The sequence below is a fragment of the Microcebus murinus genome, chromosome 32 (genome assembly GCF_040939455.1).
Source record: "Microcebus murinus isolate Inina chromosome 32, M.murinus_Inina_mat1.0, whole genome shotgun sequence".
NCBI classification, from domain to species: domain Eukaryota; kingdom Metazoa; phylum Chordata; class Mammalia; order Primates; family Cheirogaleidae; genus Microcebus; species Microcebus murinus.
This window is the reverse complement of record NC_134135.1, coordinates 4,868,315-4,885,952: the sequence shown is the minus strand read 5'-3', so window position 1 is coordinate 4,885,952 and position 17,638 is coordinate 4,868,315. Positions and strand designations below refer to the sequence as shown.

The following is a 17,638-nucleotide window of genomic DNA, read 5'->3' as shown; positions in this document are numbered from 1 at the left end:
TTCACAGCATCTTTATTTATAACAGCAAAATACTGGAAAACAACCCAAATGTCCATCAATAGTGAATACATAAACAAACCATGGTACATCCATACAAAAGAATACTCAATAACAAAAAATAAAACTATTTATACACCAAAATATCTGGATGGATATTAAAAGCAATTTGCTGAGTGAATAAAAGCCTGTCTCAAAGATTACATACCTAATGATTCCATTTAAACAGCATTCTTCAAATGACGGAAGTAGAGTGATGGGATCTGTGATTTCCATGGGTAAGGTAGTGGGAGGGTGTGACTATAAAGGGGCAGCAAGGGATGTTTCTGTCGTCACAACAGTTCTACATCATGATTGTGGTGGGATTTACACAAATCTATACATGGTATAAAATGTTAGAACTCTACACAAAAATACACAACACACACCAATTAGTGCATGCAGAAACTAGTGAAGTCCAAATAAGGTGTAGTTTTATTAACAGTATTGTGCTAATGTCATTTCATTGGTTTTGATTATGTAGTATAGTTATATAAGATAACACTGAAGAAAGTGAGTGAAAGATACTCAGGAATTTTTTGTGTCTTGTAATTTCTTGTGAATCTAAAATTATTTCATAACAAATTTTAGAAAAATCATATTTAAGGCATTTTTGTAAACTTCTTAATGCTAACTTATAAACTTAGACTTGGATAAACATATCCACATATACTAGATTACATTTATGAATTTAATATATTCCTTGTTAAATATATCAGTAGACTGTAAGAAATTTAGGAGCCTAGGATATGCAAGAACCAATCATGCAATGATACAAGGTAGGCACTCTAAAACTCCTGCATTGTATATAACATTAAAATTTTATCAGTGAGGAAGACAGCCCACTTTAAAATTATGGAATCATTGAGAATATGGCACACAAACACTGTGGATGTTGTGTACAAAGGAAAAAAAAAGAGAGAGAGAGAATATGGCACAAGATATCCTGTCTGAAATGGACATCAGGTGTATGGTGAGTTTAGATTTGTGGTAATATTTCTTTACTTTCTGAATTCTCTGATATGTTGCTAAGGTCACTCTACATTTAGTGTGTTCATAAGTTTTATTTCTATATAAAGTAATGGTAGATGATGAGACAAAATGTTTCACTGAAATCCTACCATATTTTTTGCCATCTTATATTTTTTCTGTAATGTGAAATATCTGTCAACCATCAAGGTTTTATTTCTAGGACAAAGGCTTTCCCAGGAGCACTATGCCACTAGTATATAAGTTCCCTGGAGAAATAAGGCCTTTCTTCCCATGGAAGGCTTTCGTAGGCTCTCCATTTATAAGACATAATTCAGCATACACTTTTCAAGACATAGAATTACTTAGAAATGTTTCAAGACTTTTTTGCATTGTATCAGGTTTTTTACCTACATATTTTGACATATAATTTCAGGTAACTGATCACTGAAGGCACTAGCACATTGTCTGAATTCATTAAAATTTACTCTTATGCAAATTCTGTAATCTCCCAAGGGTGAAAAATCTAGCAACAGACTATACTATCTTCACCTATGCTAGCACAATGATGTTTAATGAGTTCACAGTACTAACATAGTTTGCCCCATTAATAAGTTCACTTATATGTAATCAGTTCAGATTCTCTGCAAAGGATTCTGTACCTCAACAGAATACATTTTATACATCCCTCTTGTGTACACTGTCATAATTATAATAAAGGCTAACAAATGAGAGAAAGGTTACCCCCAATCACTGAATCCATAGACTGAGTTATTTGATATACATTGTGTGCATCAAAGAATTTGCAGCTTGAATTCATGTTGAAGGCTTTCCAACATTGATACCCTAGTGGATAATGAGACTAGATTTTGAAATAGGATTTATTACACATAAAAGAAATCTATCCTGTATGAAATCTCTGATGTTGTACAAGACATATTTTCTTCCTGAAGGCATGATCATGTTCACTGCATGTTATGGTTTGTTTCCATTATGAGTTCGCTGATGGGCAATGAGATTTCTCTTTGAGGAGAAGCCTTTTCGACATTCACTGCATATAAAGGGTTTTTCTCCTGTATGAGTTCGCTGATGAATGATTAGACGGCTTTTCACAGTAAAGCCTTTACCACATTCATTGCATGCATAAGGTTTTTCTCCAGTATGAATTTGCTTATGTAAAATGAGCTCAGTTTCCATGAAAAAGCCTCTTCCACATTCATTACATATATAAGATCTCTCTCTTGTATGAATTTGCTGATGTACAATGAGATATCGTTTCATGGTGAAGCCTTTTCCACATTCATTGCACATAAAGGGTTTCTCTCCAGTATGAGTTCGCTGGTGTACAACAAGATTGCTCTTAAAGGCAAAACCTTTTCCACATTCATTGCATTTATAGGGTTTTTCTCCAGTGTGAGTTCGCTGATGTAACACCAGCCCACTATTCACGATGAAACCTTTCCCACATTCACTACATCTGTAAGGTTTTTCTCCAGTATGAGTTCGCTGATGTACAATCAGCCGACTCTTCAAGGGGAAGCCTTTCCCACATTCATTGCATATGTAGGGTTTCTCTCCAGTATGAGTTCGCTGATGTCTAATGAGCATGCTCTTCACAGTGAAGCCTTTTCCACATTCACTACATAGATATGATTTCTCTACTGTATGATTTCTCTGATGTACAATGAGATTACTCTTGCTAGGAAAGCCTTTTCCACATTCATTACATACATACGGTTTCTCTCCTGTATGAGTTCGCCGATGTTCAATCATACGGCTCTTCATGGTGAAGCCTTTCCCACATTCAATGCATATATAGGGTTTCTCTCCTGTATGATTTCGTTGATGTATGATGACATAGTGCTTCGTGGTGAAGCCTTTCCCACATTCACTACAGATGTAGGGCTTTTCTCCTGTATGAGTTCGCTGATGAATGGTAAGCATACTTTTCCCAGTGAAACCTTTTCCACATTCGCTACATACATAGGATTTCTCTCCAGTATGGTTTCGCTGATGTACAATGAGATTACGCTTACCTGGGAAGCCTTTTCCACATTCATTGCATACATATGGTTTCTCTCCAGTATGAGTTCGCTGATGTTCAATCAGACGGCTCTTCATGGTAAAGACTTTTTCACATTCATTGCAAATAAAGGATTTCTCTCTTTTATGAATTCTCTGATGTTCATTAAGCCTGGACTTTCTGGAGAATACTTTTGTACACATACTGCAACCATAAGGTTTTTCTCCTGTATGAACTCTCTCATGATCAATGAGCTGAGACTTCTTGACAAAGGCTTTTCCACATTCACTGCATACATGGGTTTTCTCTACTTCATGAGTTTTCTGATGCTTAATGACTTGGGATTTAGTGTAATTGGATTTTGGACTTACAGAGAATTCAACTGCAGAATGAAGTTCTTCATATTGATCATGAAGAAATGATTTCCCATATTCATTAAATTTAGTAGAATTTTTAATTTCATAGCTTTTGTTCTGGTCCACTAAAATTAAATTTGATTTCAAAGTTTTTATATATAATTCAAACATATCATGATTTTCCCTGAAAGAAAAATGACTTTTGGTTTGAGGAACAATATTTCTAAATGCATTGTGTTCATGGTATTGTTCCATAGTCTTCAGTATTCTTTGATTTTTCAAGTGAACCTGCAAATGATCATCAACTTTGTTGTTTTCTAGGAAAGAAGAGAAAAATGGAATCCTTTCATGATTTTGTTTTGGGGCTAAAACTGTTTTTCGTAAAAAAAAAAAATACTCAGTGTTTTCAAATATCACTTTTTAGTGACAACACTATGATAACAATATACAAGCAACTCCATATATAAATGTTCCTTATTGCTTATGCTTTGGTTAAAAACACAAAACAAACCAAAATGTAAAAGCAGTTTGTGGACAAATAAGGTTAGGCATTTGACAATCTGTATAGATTTGACTACTTTCTAAATAGGACCTTACAAAATATGCAGATATAGTAAAATACAGCAAGTTATTATTACAAGCAAACAACAGGTTAGGAGATACACTATTTCATAAAACTTGGAGAGATACCAGACCACAAAGGCAGAAGAGACAACTGATCCAAAACGGTAAGGGTTGTATTTATTCTCTCCACAAATATTTATTGAATGGCTCACATGGAAAAGGCATTCTGCTGGTATTTGTGATATACAAAAATATGCCTTATTTCCACTGATATCAAATTCTAGCTAGGAGAAACGAATAAACAAGAAGCAATTAAAAAGAAAGGAGTTGGGGCCAGGCATGGTAGCTCATGCCTGTAATCCTAGCACTCTGGGAGGCCAAGGTGGGCAGATTGCTCAGGGTCAGGAGTTCGAAACCAGCCTGAGCTAGAGCGAGACCCCGTCTCTACTATAAATAGAAATAAATTAATTGGCCAACTAATATATGTAGAAAAAATCAGCTGAGCAAGGTGGCGCACGCCTGTAGTCCCAGCTACTCAGGAGGCTGAGGCAGTACGATAGCTTGAGCTCAGGAGTTTGAGGTTGCTGTGAGCTAGGCTGACGCCATGGCACTCACTCTAGCCTGGACAACAAAGCGAGACTCTGTCTCAAAAAAAGAAAAGAAAAGAAAAGAAAAGAAAAAAGAACGGAGTTGCAACTTGTTAACTGTGTTTCGAAGAAGCAGTGGAGATGGTGAGAGGTGGAGGAAACAGTATATATTTACAAAAAGAAGACACAAGGTTAAATGATGAATTCAGTGGGGAGAGTGGATAATGAAAAGTAAAGAATCAAGGATTACTTTACTAACTATATGGCTTGAGCCACTAGGTAAGTGAAAGCATCTTATAATGATATTGGGAATATTATACTGCAGTCCAGAATTGTAAGATAAAGTATAAATTATGGGCCGGGCGCAGTGGCTCACGCCTGTAATCCTAGCACTCTGGGAGGCTGAGGCTGGTGGATCCCTCAGGTCAGGAGTTCGAAACCAACCTGAGCAAGAGTGAGACCCCATCTCTACTAAAAATAGAAAGAAATTAATTGGCTAACTAAAATTTATAGAAAAAAGAATTAGCCGGGCATGGTGGCGCATGCCTATAGTCTCAGCTACTTGGGAGGCTGAGGCAGAAGGATTCCTTAAGTGCAGGAGTTTGAGGTTGCTGTAAGCTAGGCTGATGCTACGGCACTCTTGCCTGGGCAACAGAGTGAGACTGTCTCAAAAAAAAAAAAAAAGTACAAATTGTGAAACATAAACTTTGAGGTGATTATTAGATATGTAGTACAGATAACAAGTATCTGCTGGAGGTATAAATGGAGAAGGCAGTGTGAAAATAATCAGTACATACATATTATTCAAGAAAAGAGAACTAAGCTGGGCATGGTGGCTCACACCTATAATCCTACCCCTCTAGGAGGCCGAGGCAGGAGGATCCCTGGAGCTCAGGAGTTGGAGATCAGCCTGAGCAAAAGTGAGACCCTGTCTCTACTAAAAATAGAAAAATTAGCCAGGTGTGGTACCATACACCTGTAGTCCCAGCTACTCGGGAGGCTGAGGCAGGACGCTTGCTTGAGCCCAGGAGTTTGAGGTTGCTGTGAGCTAAGCTGATGCCATGGCTCTCTAGCTCCAACAGAGCAAAACTCTGTCTCAAAAAAAAAAAAAAAGAAAAGAAAAGAGACTGGATGACATATTGGTAAGAGATGTAGAATGAAAGCTGAGTAAGGTTTTAGATATTACAACATTTAGAGTTTTGGAATTCTTTAAGCCCTCTTAGAAGAAACAAACTCTGTTAAAGTGAACTGAGATACTCTTATATGATAATCTTGTTCCTAAATTTGCCCCTCTTCAATATGTAGACTACCATCAAACTAGCTTTCCCAAAACATCAATGACATTTAGTAGACAACTCCTATAATCAACACTTCAACATTTGGTCTGCCTGTGTCATGTTGTCATTATGTTCCATTCATAATGAAATAGGAAAACAATGATTGTTAGGGAATTTTGCAACTGGCCAGTGTATCATGCAGTCATCTTCAAAAGTTAACATGGTGCTGCACAGGAGATGAATATTGTCGCCTTCTTCAATCACATTCTGCATGCAATAGAGAAGTCATATCTAATTTTTCCCATTTCAGCATCCCTGATGTACCGTTCCCTCATTTTGCCACCAACAGCATCTACTTCAGTAATATTATATTTATGTCTCAGCATCAGTTAAGTTGTACTAAAGGATAAACTTCCTCTGGACCAAGGTTCTACCAGCTTCACCTTCAGTTTTTTTTGGAACATTTAGTCATTTATATTGCTGTCATCTAGGTGAAAGGTAAGACTCCCTAGATGTGAAAAGAAAAAAATACAAAACCAACCCTCCACTGTGCTGCCTCAATTACTCACATATAAAATCTAAACTAATCCTGGCAATGAAAGTTTACATTACCATGAGTATTCCATTTATCCTTGTTTGTGCTCTGCTATTTCCCCAACAAATACCTTCTAACAGTGGCCTTTTTTGGTTGACTTCAGGCCAATCTTTTGATAGTCAACCCCACAGCCTCGCACATTTCATGCCTTTATTCTTTATTCATGCCATCATTTTCCTACTTCAAATCTAGATGTATCTCATGAACATCATACACTCATTCTGACTATACCACCATACACTCTACCTCCTCTATATTTCTAAATCAATCCACTTATTTTTTCATTTTTGCAGTAACCTCCTGTGTAGTGAAGCTCTAACCTCCCCAAAGAGAAGTCTAGCCTTTGCCCTTGGCTACTGGGAGGAGATCTCTAGGCTCCTGGAATGTCCTGTCCCACAGGAGTATCTTTGTTTGCCTAGTGGCTTTGGCCACTGGATAGTCTAACAATGTGATTTACGACAGGAGCTCTGGGCCATGCCATACCCCTTCAACGTCTAGAGGAACTGGAGACTGTAGGTATTAGCCCAATTTCTGGGAGAGGCTGGAGTCTAAAGGTCAGCCAGGTGGGCAGTATGTAATTGAGCCCCAGTGAAAACTCAGGACACCAAAGGCTCAAGTGAGCTTCCCTGGTTGGAAATACTGTCTGTATTGTCACAGATTGTGGCCAGGAAAAAGTAACACTATCCATGAGTCCACAGGGAAAGGATGACCACAGGGAGAGGATGACCAGAAACACTGCATTTGGACTCCTCCTAGATTAGCAGTCCCCAGTGTTTTTGGCACAAGGGACCAGTTTCATGGAAGACAATTTTTCCCCAGATGCGAGGGGGAGGCAGTGCTCAGGCAGTGATGCAAGTGATGAGGAGAGGCTGTAAATACAGATGAAGCTTCGCTCCTTTGCCCATTGCTCACCTCCTGCTGTGCGGCCTCCGGTTCCTAAGTTTCATGGAAGACTATTTTTCCATGGTAGGGGTGTGCCAGAGTTCTACATCCCAGTCCCTAACAGGCCTGGGGATTGGACACCACAGCCCTCAACCATTTATAACCCAGGAATTCTACTCCTAGGCAAATACTCAAGAAAAATGAAAATATATCTTCATGAAAAAGTTGTACATGAATGTTCTCAGCAGCATGATTCATAAAAGCCAAAAAATAGAAACAACCCAAATGTCCATCAATACATGAATGGATAAATAAAATGTAGTATATCCATACAATGGATTATTATTCAACAATAAAAACGAATGAAATACTGATACATGCCAAAATATGGAAGAACTTCAAAAAATATGCTGAATGAAAGAAGCCAAACATGAAAGACCATATATTTTTTGATTCTATTTATATGAAACATCCATAACAAGCAAATCTGTACGGATAAAAGTAGATTAGTGGTTGACTAGGGCTGGGGGCTTGGGAAGAATTTCTTTTTTTAGTGATATAGTAAGTGAAAATCTTCCCAAATTGATTGTGGTGATGGTCATGTAACTTCATATACTACAAAGCACTGAATTGTAAACTTTAAATTGGCAAATTGTAATTGGTATGTAGGTTATCTCAATAAAGCTGTTTTAAAAGAACCAAATATATAATCAGAAAAACTATTGAGAAATATGATTGAGGAATTAATGAGATGTGGCTCATAAGACCATTATTTTATTGTATAACCCTATATTACTATATTAAAGACAAAAACAGGAGTTTGCAAAGTTTTAACCTGAAGGAATGTGTGGACTCAATGGTACACTTATTAGAGGCTGCTATCATGGGGGAGCTCTCAAATCTCCAATAGGGATGTTTTCCAGGAAGGCTTCCTGGTAACTCAAAATCTGTGAGCTTCCCTGTGTCTTGAAAGATAAGGCAAGGCAAATATGGCCCACAGGATGGGAGCCGGAGACAATGAGTGCACTTTGCCCAGAGATGCGCCCCAGTGGTTATAAACAACCTATTTATTAGACATGGGTTTCCTGCTCTCTCCTGTCTGCCTACCTTTAAGTCCACCATAACTAATCAAAGAAATATAGAGTCACTATACCTCTTTTGTTTTACCTTTGTTAATTGAAAACTACCTCTTAGAACTTAGAAGTTAGTCCTTGAAAGACTTTGTAGATGTTTGTTCACCTAGATAGATTAGAAGCCCCTTGAGAGGACTTTCGACCCTAACCCACTACCCTAACCCCCTAGCAAGTGCATTCCCTGATATGTAAATATGTTACCCTGACAACTGGTAATTGATGTCTGTGATCATAAAAACCTGTATGAATCTAACCATATTGCTGGCGTTTACGGAGATACGCCAAGTCTCCTAGGTACCTGCCGCTGTGTTATATCTGATCTTTTTATATATATAAAAGTATAAACTATACCTTAATCTCTGTGTATTCTTTTATGTCTCTCTGTTGCCTATCCATTTCCTTATCCTCTGTGGCGACCCCTATCTTAGGAACTTGGCTCCGTGGAGAGAAGCAACTGATCTCCTCATGGGCCTGCCTCAACTCTCCCCCCCACAAAAAACAATGTAGGGAAGCGAATACAATGCTAATGTCTAAAATGAACTAAAGGAGAATCGGAAATATCAACTGTACAAGGAAGTTCTCTGAGACAAACATAATTTATGACCTAGGTTGGACTGGAACTGATGTAGAACAGTCCCTTCTAGTTAAAGAGTCAACAGATTAAATACCTTCAAAGTAAAAAAAAAAAAAAAAAAAAAAAAGTCAACAGAAACAACAGAGACCTTTAAGAAGAGAATTCCATAGGTATAAGACATTCGACATAACACCAGCATGGCCAGAATCAGATGATGTATGGTACTAAAGGAGACTGTAACCTTAAAATAACATGTAAAAGGTGAAAGGCTTTCTGTGGAAGGAAGATGACTCCTATTCCTCACACAGGAAATAGGAAATCATAGGCCAGTTGTATATGCCAGACGATATTAAGGGAGATGTCAATCTGGGAGTCTTATCCAGAGAAAGTAAAAAGTTAACTGGAGGGCCGGGTGTGGTAGCTCATGCCTGCAATCCTAGCACTCTGGGAGGCCAAGGCGGGAGGATTGCTTAAGCTCAGCAGTTCGAGATCAGCCTGAGCAAGAGTGAGACCCTGTCTCCACTATAAATAGAAAGAAATTAGCCAAACAACTAAAAATAGAAAAAAAATTAGCTGGGCATGGTGGCACCTGCCTGTAATCCCAGCTACCTGGGAGGCTGAGGCAGGAGGATTGCTTGAGCCCAGGAGTTTGAGGTTGCCGTGAGCTAGGCTGATGCCACGGCACTCTCATCAGGGCAAGAGAATGAGACTCTGTCTCAAAAAAAAAAAGAGTTAACTGGAATGAAGGAGAATTACAAGGATTAGGAGAACAGCAGAGAAAATGGAAGCACTGAGGAAACTCAGAGGGGGTTGTTGGAGGTGGGTAGAGAAGCTAAGGAGCCATATAAATGTACTAAGAGACCAGGTTACTATGAGGGCACAAGATACAAGGTGAGGTTGGATGTTAGAGAAATCAGTATTTCTCAATGGGGCAGAAAAGTACAATCATCAGAAGACAGTGATTAACTCAAAGGTCTCTCTGTGGAGCAAGGCCTAGAAGGTGGAATTTAATAGCCGGGGAAGTGGAATGAACAGGCAGAGACATTGTGACAGGATATAAAGGGGAAGATAATAGAATCCAAGGAAGAAGAAAACTAGGCAAACAAACCAAAATTAAGATGGAAGATAACATAAGCAGAGATCAGATCTAAGGAAAGAAAAAAGGGATATATTTCCCTCTAAATACTTAAAAGTTCTGATATGGAGAGAGAGATACATGGAGGCACTGTTTCTATGCCTCAGACACTCACACAGCCTTCTCTGATTGACTACAATATGACTTCTGCAGTTATGTATCTTGCGGGTGCTCACTCACCTGGACAGACTCGACTACACATTTCATCCATTGTCCATGGTCCTTCTCCTCGTTCCAACCTGGAAAGTGCATCTGGCTTCCTGGCTTGATAACCTGTTTATGGGAAATGATAGAAGACTTAGACACAATGAATTGGGCTGGTGTATATCACATGGAAGAATGTTACATTTTAGGAACCAGACAGATTTCACATCTGAAATGTAGAGGCTTTTGTGTCAGGAGAGGGTAGATGATAGTCAGCCTTCATATCTGCAGGTTCCACATCAGTGGATTCAACCAACTGCAGCTTGAAAATATTTAATAAAAACCCAAGAACAAATAACAATATAAGAATAAAAAGTGATATAAGCTGGGCAAGGTGGCTCACACCTGTAATCCTAGCACTCTGGGAGGCCAAGCCAGGCCAAACTCCTGATCAATCAGGGTCAGGAGTTTGAAACCAGCCTGAGCAAGAGCGAGACCCTGTCTCTACTAAAAACAGAAAAAAATTAATTTGCCAACTAAAACTATATAGAAAAAATTAGCCGGGCATGGTGGCACATGCCTGTAGTGCCAGCTACTTGGGAGGCTGAAGCAGAAAGATTGCTCGAGCCCAGGAGATTGAGGTTGCTGTGAGCTAGGCTGACGCCACGGCACGCTACCCCAGGCAACAGTGACACTGTGTCTCAAAAAGAAAAAAGAAAAGTAATACAAATAAGAAATATAATATAACAACTATTTACAGAGCATTTATATTGTATTAAGTATCATAAGTAATCTAGAAATGATTTAAGTATACAAAAGGATGTGTGTAAGTTACGTGCAAATACTATGCCATTTTATATAAGGATTTGAGCATCTGTGGATTTGGTATCCATTGACAGTCCGGAACCAATCCCCCAAAGATACCAAGGGGTGACTGTATATCCTTTTATTAGAAGCCAGAGGGTGCAGTACAAATCTGCTCTTCAGAGCAGTGCAGTGATTTCCAAGGGTTAATGGCTAAGAAAGCAAAGTCCACAGTCTGGGCACCCTCTGCGTAACACAGGGCAGCTGTCCTCACCCACTGACACCAGGTTGCTGTAGTTCTCCAACATCACGTCCCGGTAAAGATTCTTCTGAGCAGGGTCCAGGAGCTGCCACTCCTCCCACGTGAACTCCACAGCTACATCCTCCAGTGTCAGAGATTCCTATAAAAACACAGTCCTGCTTAATATGAAGTGTTTCTCTTTTATTGACATAGAAGGAATGTGAAAGAAGTTGTCCTGCTCATATTAACCATATAAATTGCATGCATCTATAAGCCTATTGTATTTTGTAATACATTGTCATAGAATCAATCTCCAAGTATTCCATAATTGTGCAGTGCCCCGTTCACTTAACAAAGTATAAGGTTTTATATCAAATCCTTTCAGTAAAAACAGGTTTTGTGTATAATTTTAATTTCAGTATCTACTGACCAGTCAAGAAATTATATACAAGTGACATTCATATATATGATATAGATTGCTACATTCATTGCAATCCTTCCCAGCTAACACCAGCATAAGACATGAAGAAACTCTAGATGCTAGGATCACAGGACACTGAATAAGTGTTTAATTACTGAATTGATTAAAAAATAGAAATATATAAAAAGCATAAGACACTATTAAAGAATATTAGTCAAATTGGGAAAAAATTCTTGAAAATACATATTAAATATACATGTACAAATATATACATATATACATGTGTATATAGGTATATAGACACATGTATGTATGTTAAGAGAAAGGTTATGATATTAAATATACTGAAGAGATAAATAGCGAACTGGAATATAATTTAAAAAACTGAAAAATGAAGCAGAGACAAAGTGATAGAAAATATAAAGTAACAGAAAATATAAAGGAAATTTGAATAAATATGGAGAATACAGTAAGGTCTAAAATATGCCTATACATAGTTTTTGAAATACTGTATTGAAATAAGGGAAGCAATTTACAAAGATCTAGAGAATGAGAAATTTTCAGAACTGATTAAACACCCTATAACTCAGAATTAGTAAACCAGCAAAACCAAGCAGGAAATCTGCACTTAGACACATCAAACTGAAACTATACATAGAACATAAAATGCAAATATAAGATTATGAAAACAATGAGAAGAAAAGGATGCATTACCATAAAAGAAAGACAAAATTTACTGACAGCTGACTTTTCCACAAAAACAACAGAAGCCAGAAAACTGTGGAATAATATTTACAATGTTCTGATTCTGTGGCAATGTAGCCTAGCCCTGACTGCCACCAGAGAGAATGAACCGAGACCTTCCTGTCAACTGAATTGCCACTATCCTGTCTCAATGTGGCTTGTAATCACATGATAGTGTGGGAACTTGAGACAGGGAGATCTAGACAAAAACTGATGGGATAATTTATCCCCATGTTATTGCACAGTTTAGTACAAAGAGAAGAGAGCAGACTTGGTAGAGGCTGTAAATTACTAATGCTGCTGATCGTATCACATTCTGTTGTAAATTATTTCACATGAGAAATAAATCTATTTGGAAAAAAGAAAACTTAGGTTTCTACCTAATTTCCCACTCAAAAATAGATTTTTCCTATTTAAAGTCCTAACCAGAAAGCAAAAGAATCTATGAAAGAATAAGAGGCATATATGAAATATATTCATGTCAAAAGCCATAAAGGAAAAAAAAAGTGACAAATTTTATGAGAGGAAGAATTTAAATTTCTGCATTGAAAAAGATATGAACAGAGCTACAAGAAAAATGAAAAGTTGGAAATATATTTGCAATAAACAAAAAAGATCAACATATAGCAGATACAAATGCCTTTTATTAATCAGTAAGAAAAATTTTTTTAATGTAAAAATTATAAAGACAGGCATTTCACAAGAGAAAAAATTCAGCTGGCCAATAAATACACAAGGATTTCCACCTCACCTGTGATGAGGAAAATGCAAAATAAAGTGAAAGAATATCAGACTATTCAGATTGTTAAAAATTATACCATTTGATTATGTCATATTTTTAAATATTGGCAACAATTTAAGGCATGAATATTCCCACGTATTAGTCACCGTGTGGCAGGTACTTATCTAAATGCTTTACAGAGTTCATTTTTTTTTTAGTATGACTTTTGACAAATGGAATTTTATATAGTGAATATTCTTCAACTAATTATAGTCATTATTACATTATTCCTTTAGATGCTTAAACTATACCCTCTAAAGTGGCAAACAGGTTATGTTCTTTGGAGTATGATTCCATTGAAGCAAAGAAAAGTCATAATAAATGTGTTTATACACACAGCAAATACATATACATTTGTAAATATGCATACATATGTATATGAACACACAGGTCAATGACAGCAAGTATAATATGTACCATCATATATAATATATATATAAATAATATATAGTGTATACATAGAGGATTAGTAAAGAAGTTATAAAGAGGAAATTTATTTTTTTTTTTGCTAGTGTATACTTAATTAGAATTATTTTCCTTTAAAATGTATCCATGAGTAATTTGTATAATTATGAAAACATAAAAGCAATAAAAGTAGGTTTGAAAATGTGGAAGGATTCTGTATATTCTGAGATGAGGTAAAGTTATAAAGCAAATACAGGCCAGATGGGGTGGCTCACGCCTGTAATCCTAGCTCTCTGGGAGGCCAAGGCGGGCAGATTGCTCGAGGTCAGGAGTTCAAAACCAGCCTGAGTAAGAGCAAGACCCCATCTCTCCTATAAATAGAAAGAAATTAATTGGCCAACTAATATATATAGAAAAAATTAGCCGGGCATGGTGGCACATGCCTATAGTCCCAGCTACTCGGGAGGCTGAGGCAGTAGGATCGCTTGAGCCCAGGAGTTTGAGGTTGCTGTGAGCTAGGCTGACGCCATGGCACTCACTCTAGCCTGGACAACAAAGCAAGACTCTGTCTCAAAAAAAAAAAATTATATATATATCTATATATATATATATACATATATATATGTAAATAAATAAAGCAAATGCCATGGCACCCAACAACTGAAGTCCTTACCAGACAACATTTCTTGCAACTCCCTAATGCCATATCTATATCTACATTTAAATGCTGGTTCAGCCACCTCTTCAGGACAGGTGAAAACCATATAATCCTTCCATTTTCCTAGGGAAATGGAAGGCTGAGTTTTTTGAGTGTCCTTGCATTGGAAGCCTGAGAAATTGTGTCCAATTTTTACTTAGTCTATTCCCATAGGAGTCTCTGAAGAACCCTGTAATATACAGCAGTAAGAAATCTTCTTCTGCTTTTATTAACAGGCTAGTTCAAAACTATGTCTGCCATACCATCTCTGGGAAAACTATCACATTTTTTTTGAGACCTAAGTGCCATGAAATATTGACATCCCCTGAGGAATCTGCTTTCTCCTCAGTCACTGTATATCATATAGCTCAGCATGATTCTCTTGTATTGGCTGTCAATATCAGACACAAGCTGACAGCTAATATAAACCAAAAGATCCCCTAGTCATGCATTATGTTCCAACATCAGTCATTTAGTAGGAATCATATGAACACTACATTCCTGATCCTACTTTGCCATGATGTTGGAGTTAGATTCAAAGTTTATTTCTCTCTAGACTCTGAAATGATTTCTTATGGGCCTATACAAATCCATTAAGGAATAAAGGAGAGAAAAAACAGACAAAAGTCACCTGGGCATTGATCATTTTCTTCTGTTGTGGGAAATGACCAGCAACTGGGTTACTCTATCTTTGTCTCTTCTAGATATGTCCTAAATTTCTGGTGAGCAACTCAGTCACTGGTCAAGGGTATCCCCAGAAGTGATGATTTCTAGGTCCTGGAACCTCCTCTTTTTATTCACTTCTGGCCTCTCCCCATGGTAGCCAGGACCTGTGGGCTAAAGAGCAAAACAACTTTTAGGGGTACATTCTCTCTTGCGGTACATTCACCCTAACGCATGGCCTCAATATTTCTGTCTCTTCATTTGGTTCCCTAAGGCCGCCAATGAAACAGAAGACCCTCAATGTGTGGGAGGAATGCTTTCTTTCTGTGAAACGTGGAAGTAGCATGAATATGAAAGGGGAAGTGTCAAAGGAGAATCAGCACAGCATCATGCCTCAGTAGTAGATAAATCTCAGATCAATTTTAGAAATGAGACCATATTGATGGTGAGGAATTGTAAATTTTTCCTTTAAATTCTGTTACCCTTATAACTCTTTAGAAGTCTTTATATATACTTTCAAATTGTTTACATACATACTGCAATATAAGGGACAATGAACACACTGAAAAGAGGAACAGAATAGAAGACAAGGAATATGAGGTATAAATATAAATTTTAAAAAACAATTCAAAAATATAAATGCTGGGAAAATAGCAACCTTTATATACTCACCTATAAAACCTAAAAGGTTTAACACCCATTAAAAAATATGCACTAAACTTGCAAGAGAAAGGATAAAAACAGACTCTCAAGTAGAAAGTGTATTCATTTTAGAGATGTTGAATCCCTCTCTCCTCCCTCCACCTTCCAAAAATAACCCTTTAATTTCGGCGGCTTCAAGAGGATGGGATATTGTGGGGGGGCAAAGAGGATTAGAAAATTTGTCATGGAGGAAGAACTTGGACCTGAAGCTTTTAGGGAATGTTAACGTTCACCAAGGCTGCTCCAGCAGCCTAAGTTCGAGCTTAGGACACACCACAAGGACACACACACAAGGACACACCACCAGCCAAGGCTCCTACTCCAAGTCTTCAGCTTTTAACACCCCACCAGATTAACACGAAAACTTGGACTATATTCACACGCACACTGACCTCTCTTAATATTTCCTGGATCACTGAACCCCAAATTAACCCAGAATCCGAAACAGACACAGCATTCGATGACAAACACCATCCCATCAGTTCTCAAATCACTGAGTCCTACAGGCAGAATGACCTGCAAAGACCCTAATCCCTGACCTTAGGACTCTTCTCTGTCGTTGATCTGTTCAGACCTTTAATTACTGACCACCAGAGCCTCTCATAATTGACTCCCAAAGACATCCCATCGCAGAAATCCCATTACAGACTCCTACCTGCTCCCCTAGCAAAAAAGGGCCACCCCAGTGCGCTTCCTCCAGCGCCTCGCACTAGCAAAAACCTACGCAGAAGCCCTCAGAGCGCTCCTTCTCTCCCCGCCTTTTCCATGGACTGACCCACGGCCTAACCCACGCACTGACCTGACTCTCTTGAACCCGTAGTTCTTAAGGACTGAACTTACTTCTCTAAACTTCTTCCACTTAAGGTCCCCTTGCCCAGCTCCTTCTCCAGCAATCTCCGACGAGGGTGCGCTGTGTTTCTATGAGAACGGTATACTGGCTTCCGGCTTTTCCTTATGACGTAATGCCCGCGCCGGCGTCGCCTCGGAGCTGTGGGGGCGGCCATCTTTGAATACCAGGCGTACAGAAGGCAAAGAGGCTGCTTTGGCGCCTGTGACCTTGAGAGGCGTCTGGAATGGTACAATTTGCAGGCACTTCAGCTCTCGTGGAAGATGGAGAGCTTGTCAGAGGCATGAGTTCTCACAAGGCAAACACCGCGTGGGGTTGAAGTCCTGTGAACAGACAGGGCACAGAAATAAGATCGTCGCCTTCTCCTTGGTTTTCAGACAGGAGCCCATCGCTACCACAGGTGCGACGGACATTCTTAGCCATTACGGCCGTGACATCTTAATTAGGTGGGAAATTAACCTCCTGGGCACCTCCATCACTATTCTAAATGCGAAAAGTTTTAGAGGCCGTATGAAAACTTAAGCTGGCCAAAAAAAAAAAAAAAGAAAAGTAAGTGGGAGGGGCGCTGTAGCTATGTATTATGGTGGGCGATGCCATCTTAGTGGAAGTTCAGTGTCCAACGCAGAACAGGTGGTCTCTGGAGACCTAGGAGAGGAACCGTCAGATCCAGTGCGCTTAGGAGAAAAACAAGATATGGGAAAGTGAGATGGTAGGGGGGATGCAGCGATCACAAAGTGAACAGAAAAGGTGTACTTTGTGACCTATCTTTCCAGCTTCATCACCACCATGCCCCTAGCCTGCCAGGATTATAAAACAAGCAAACACTCTTTTTATCTGGCTTCTTTCACACAGCAGTTTTTAAAATTGATCAGTTTTTGTGTCTTAATAGTCTGTTCCTTTTGTTGCTTAGTATCACGTTGTATGAGTATTTCAAAATGTATTCAATAATTCAACTGATAGACATTCGAGTTCTTTTCATTTTTTTGGATATTGCAAATACCTCTGTGAACATTCGTGTTCAAAAAATAGAAATCACCTTAAAGAACTGGATTTCCCAC

General features: G+C 38.4%; 1 protein-coding gene across 2 annotated transcripts; it reads right to left on the bottom strand.

The window, feature by feature from the left end:
• On the bottom strand, positions 1–16,888 carry LOC105882876 (uncharacterized). Of its 2 annotated transcripts, none has more exons than XM_012785586.3 (5): positions 16,533–16,888; positions 15,000–15,205; positions 11,354–11,480; positions 10,312–10,404; positions 1–3,701 (listed from the first exon to the last, which is right to left on the bottom strand). In XM_012785586.3, the coding sequence occupies exons 2-5, from the start codon at positions 15,012–15,014 to the stop codon at positions 1,981–1,983; spliced, it is 1,956 nt and encodes a 651-aa protein (XP_012641040.2). In that variant the 5' UTR covers positions 15,015–15,205; positions 16,533–16,888; the 3' UTR covers positions 1–1,980. The 2 variants fall into 2 exon arrangements, with proteins under 2 accessions (XP_012641040.2, XP_012641039.2); XM_012785585.3 differs by having other exon boundaries at positions 16,574–16,888.
• Positions 16,889–17,638: the final 750 nt, after the last annotated feature.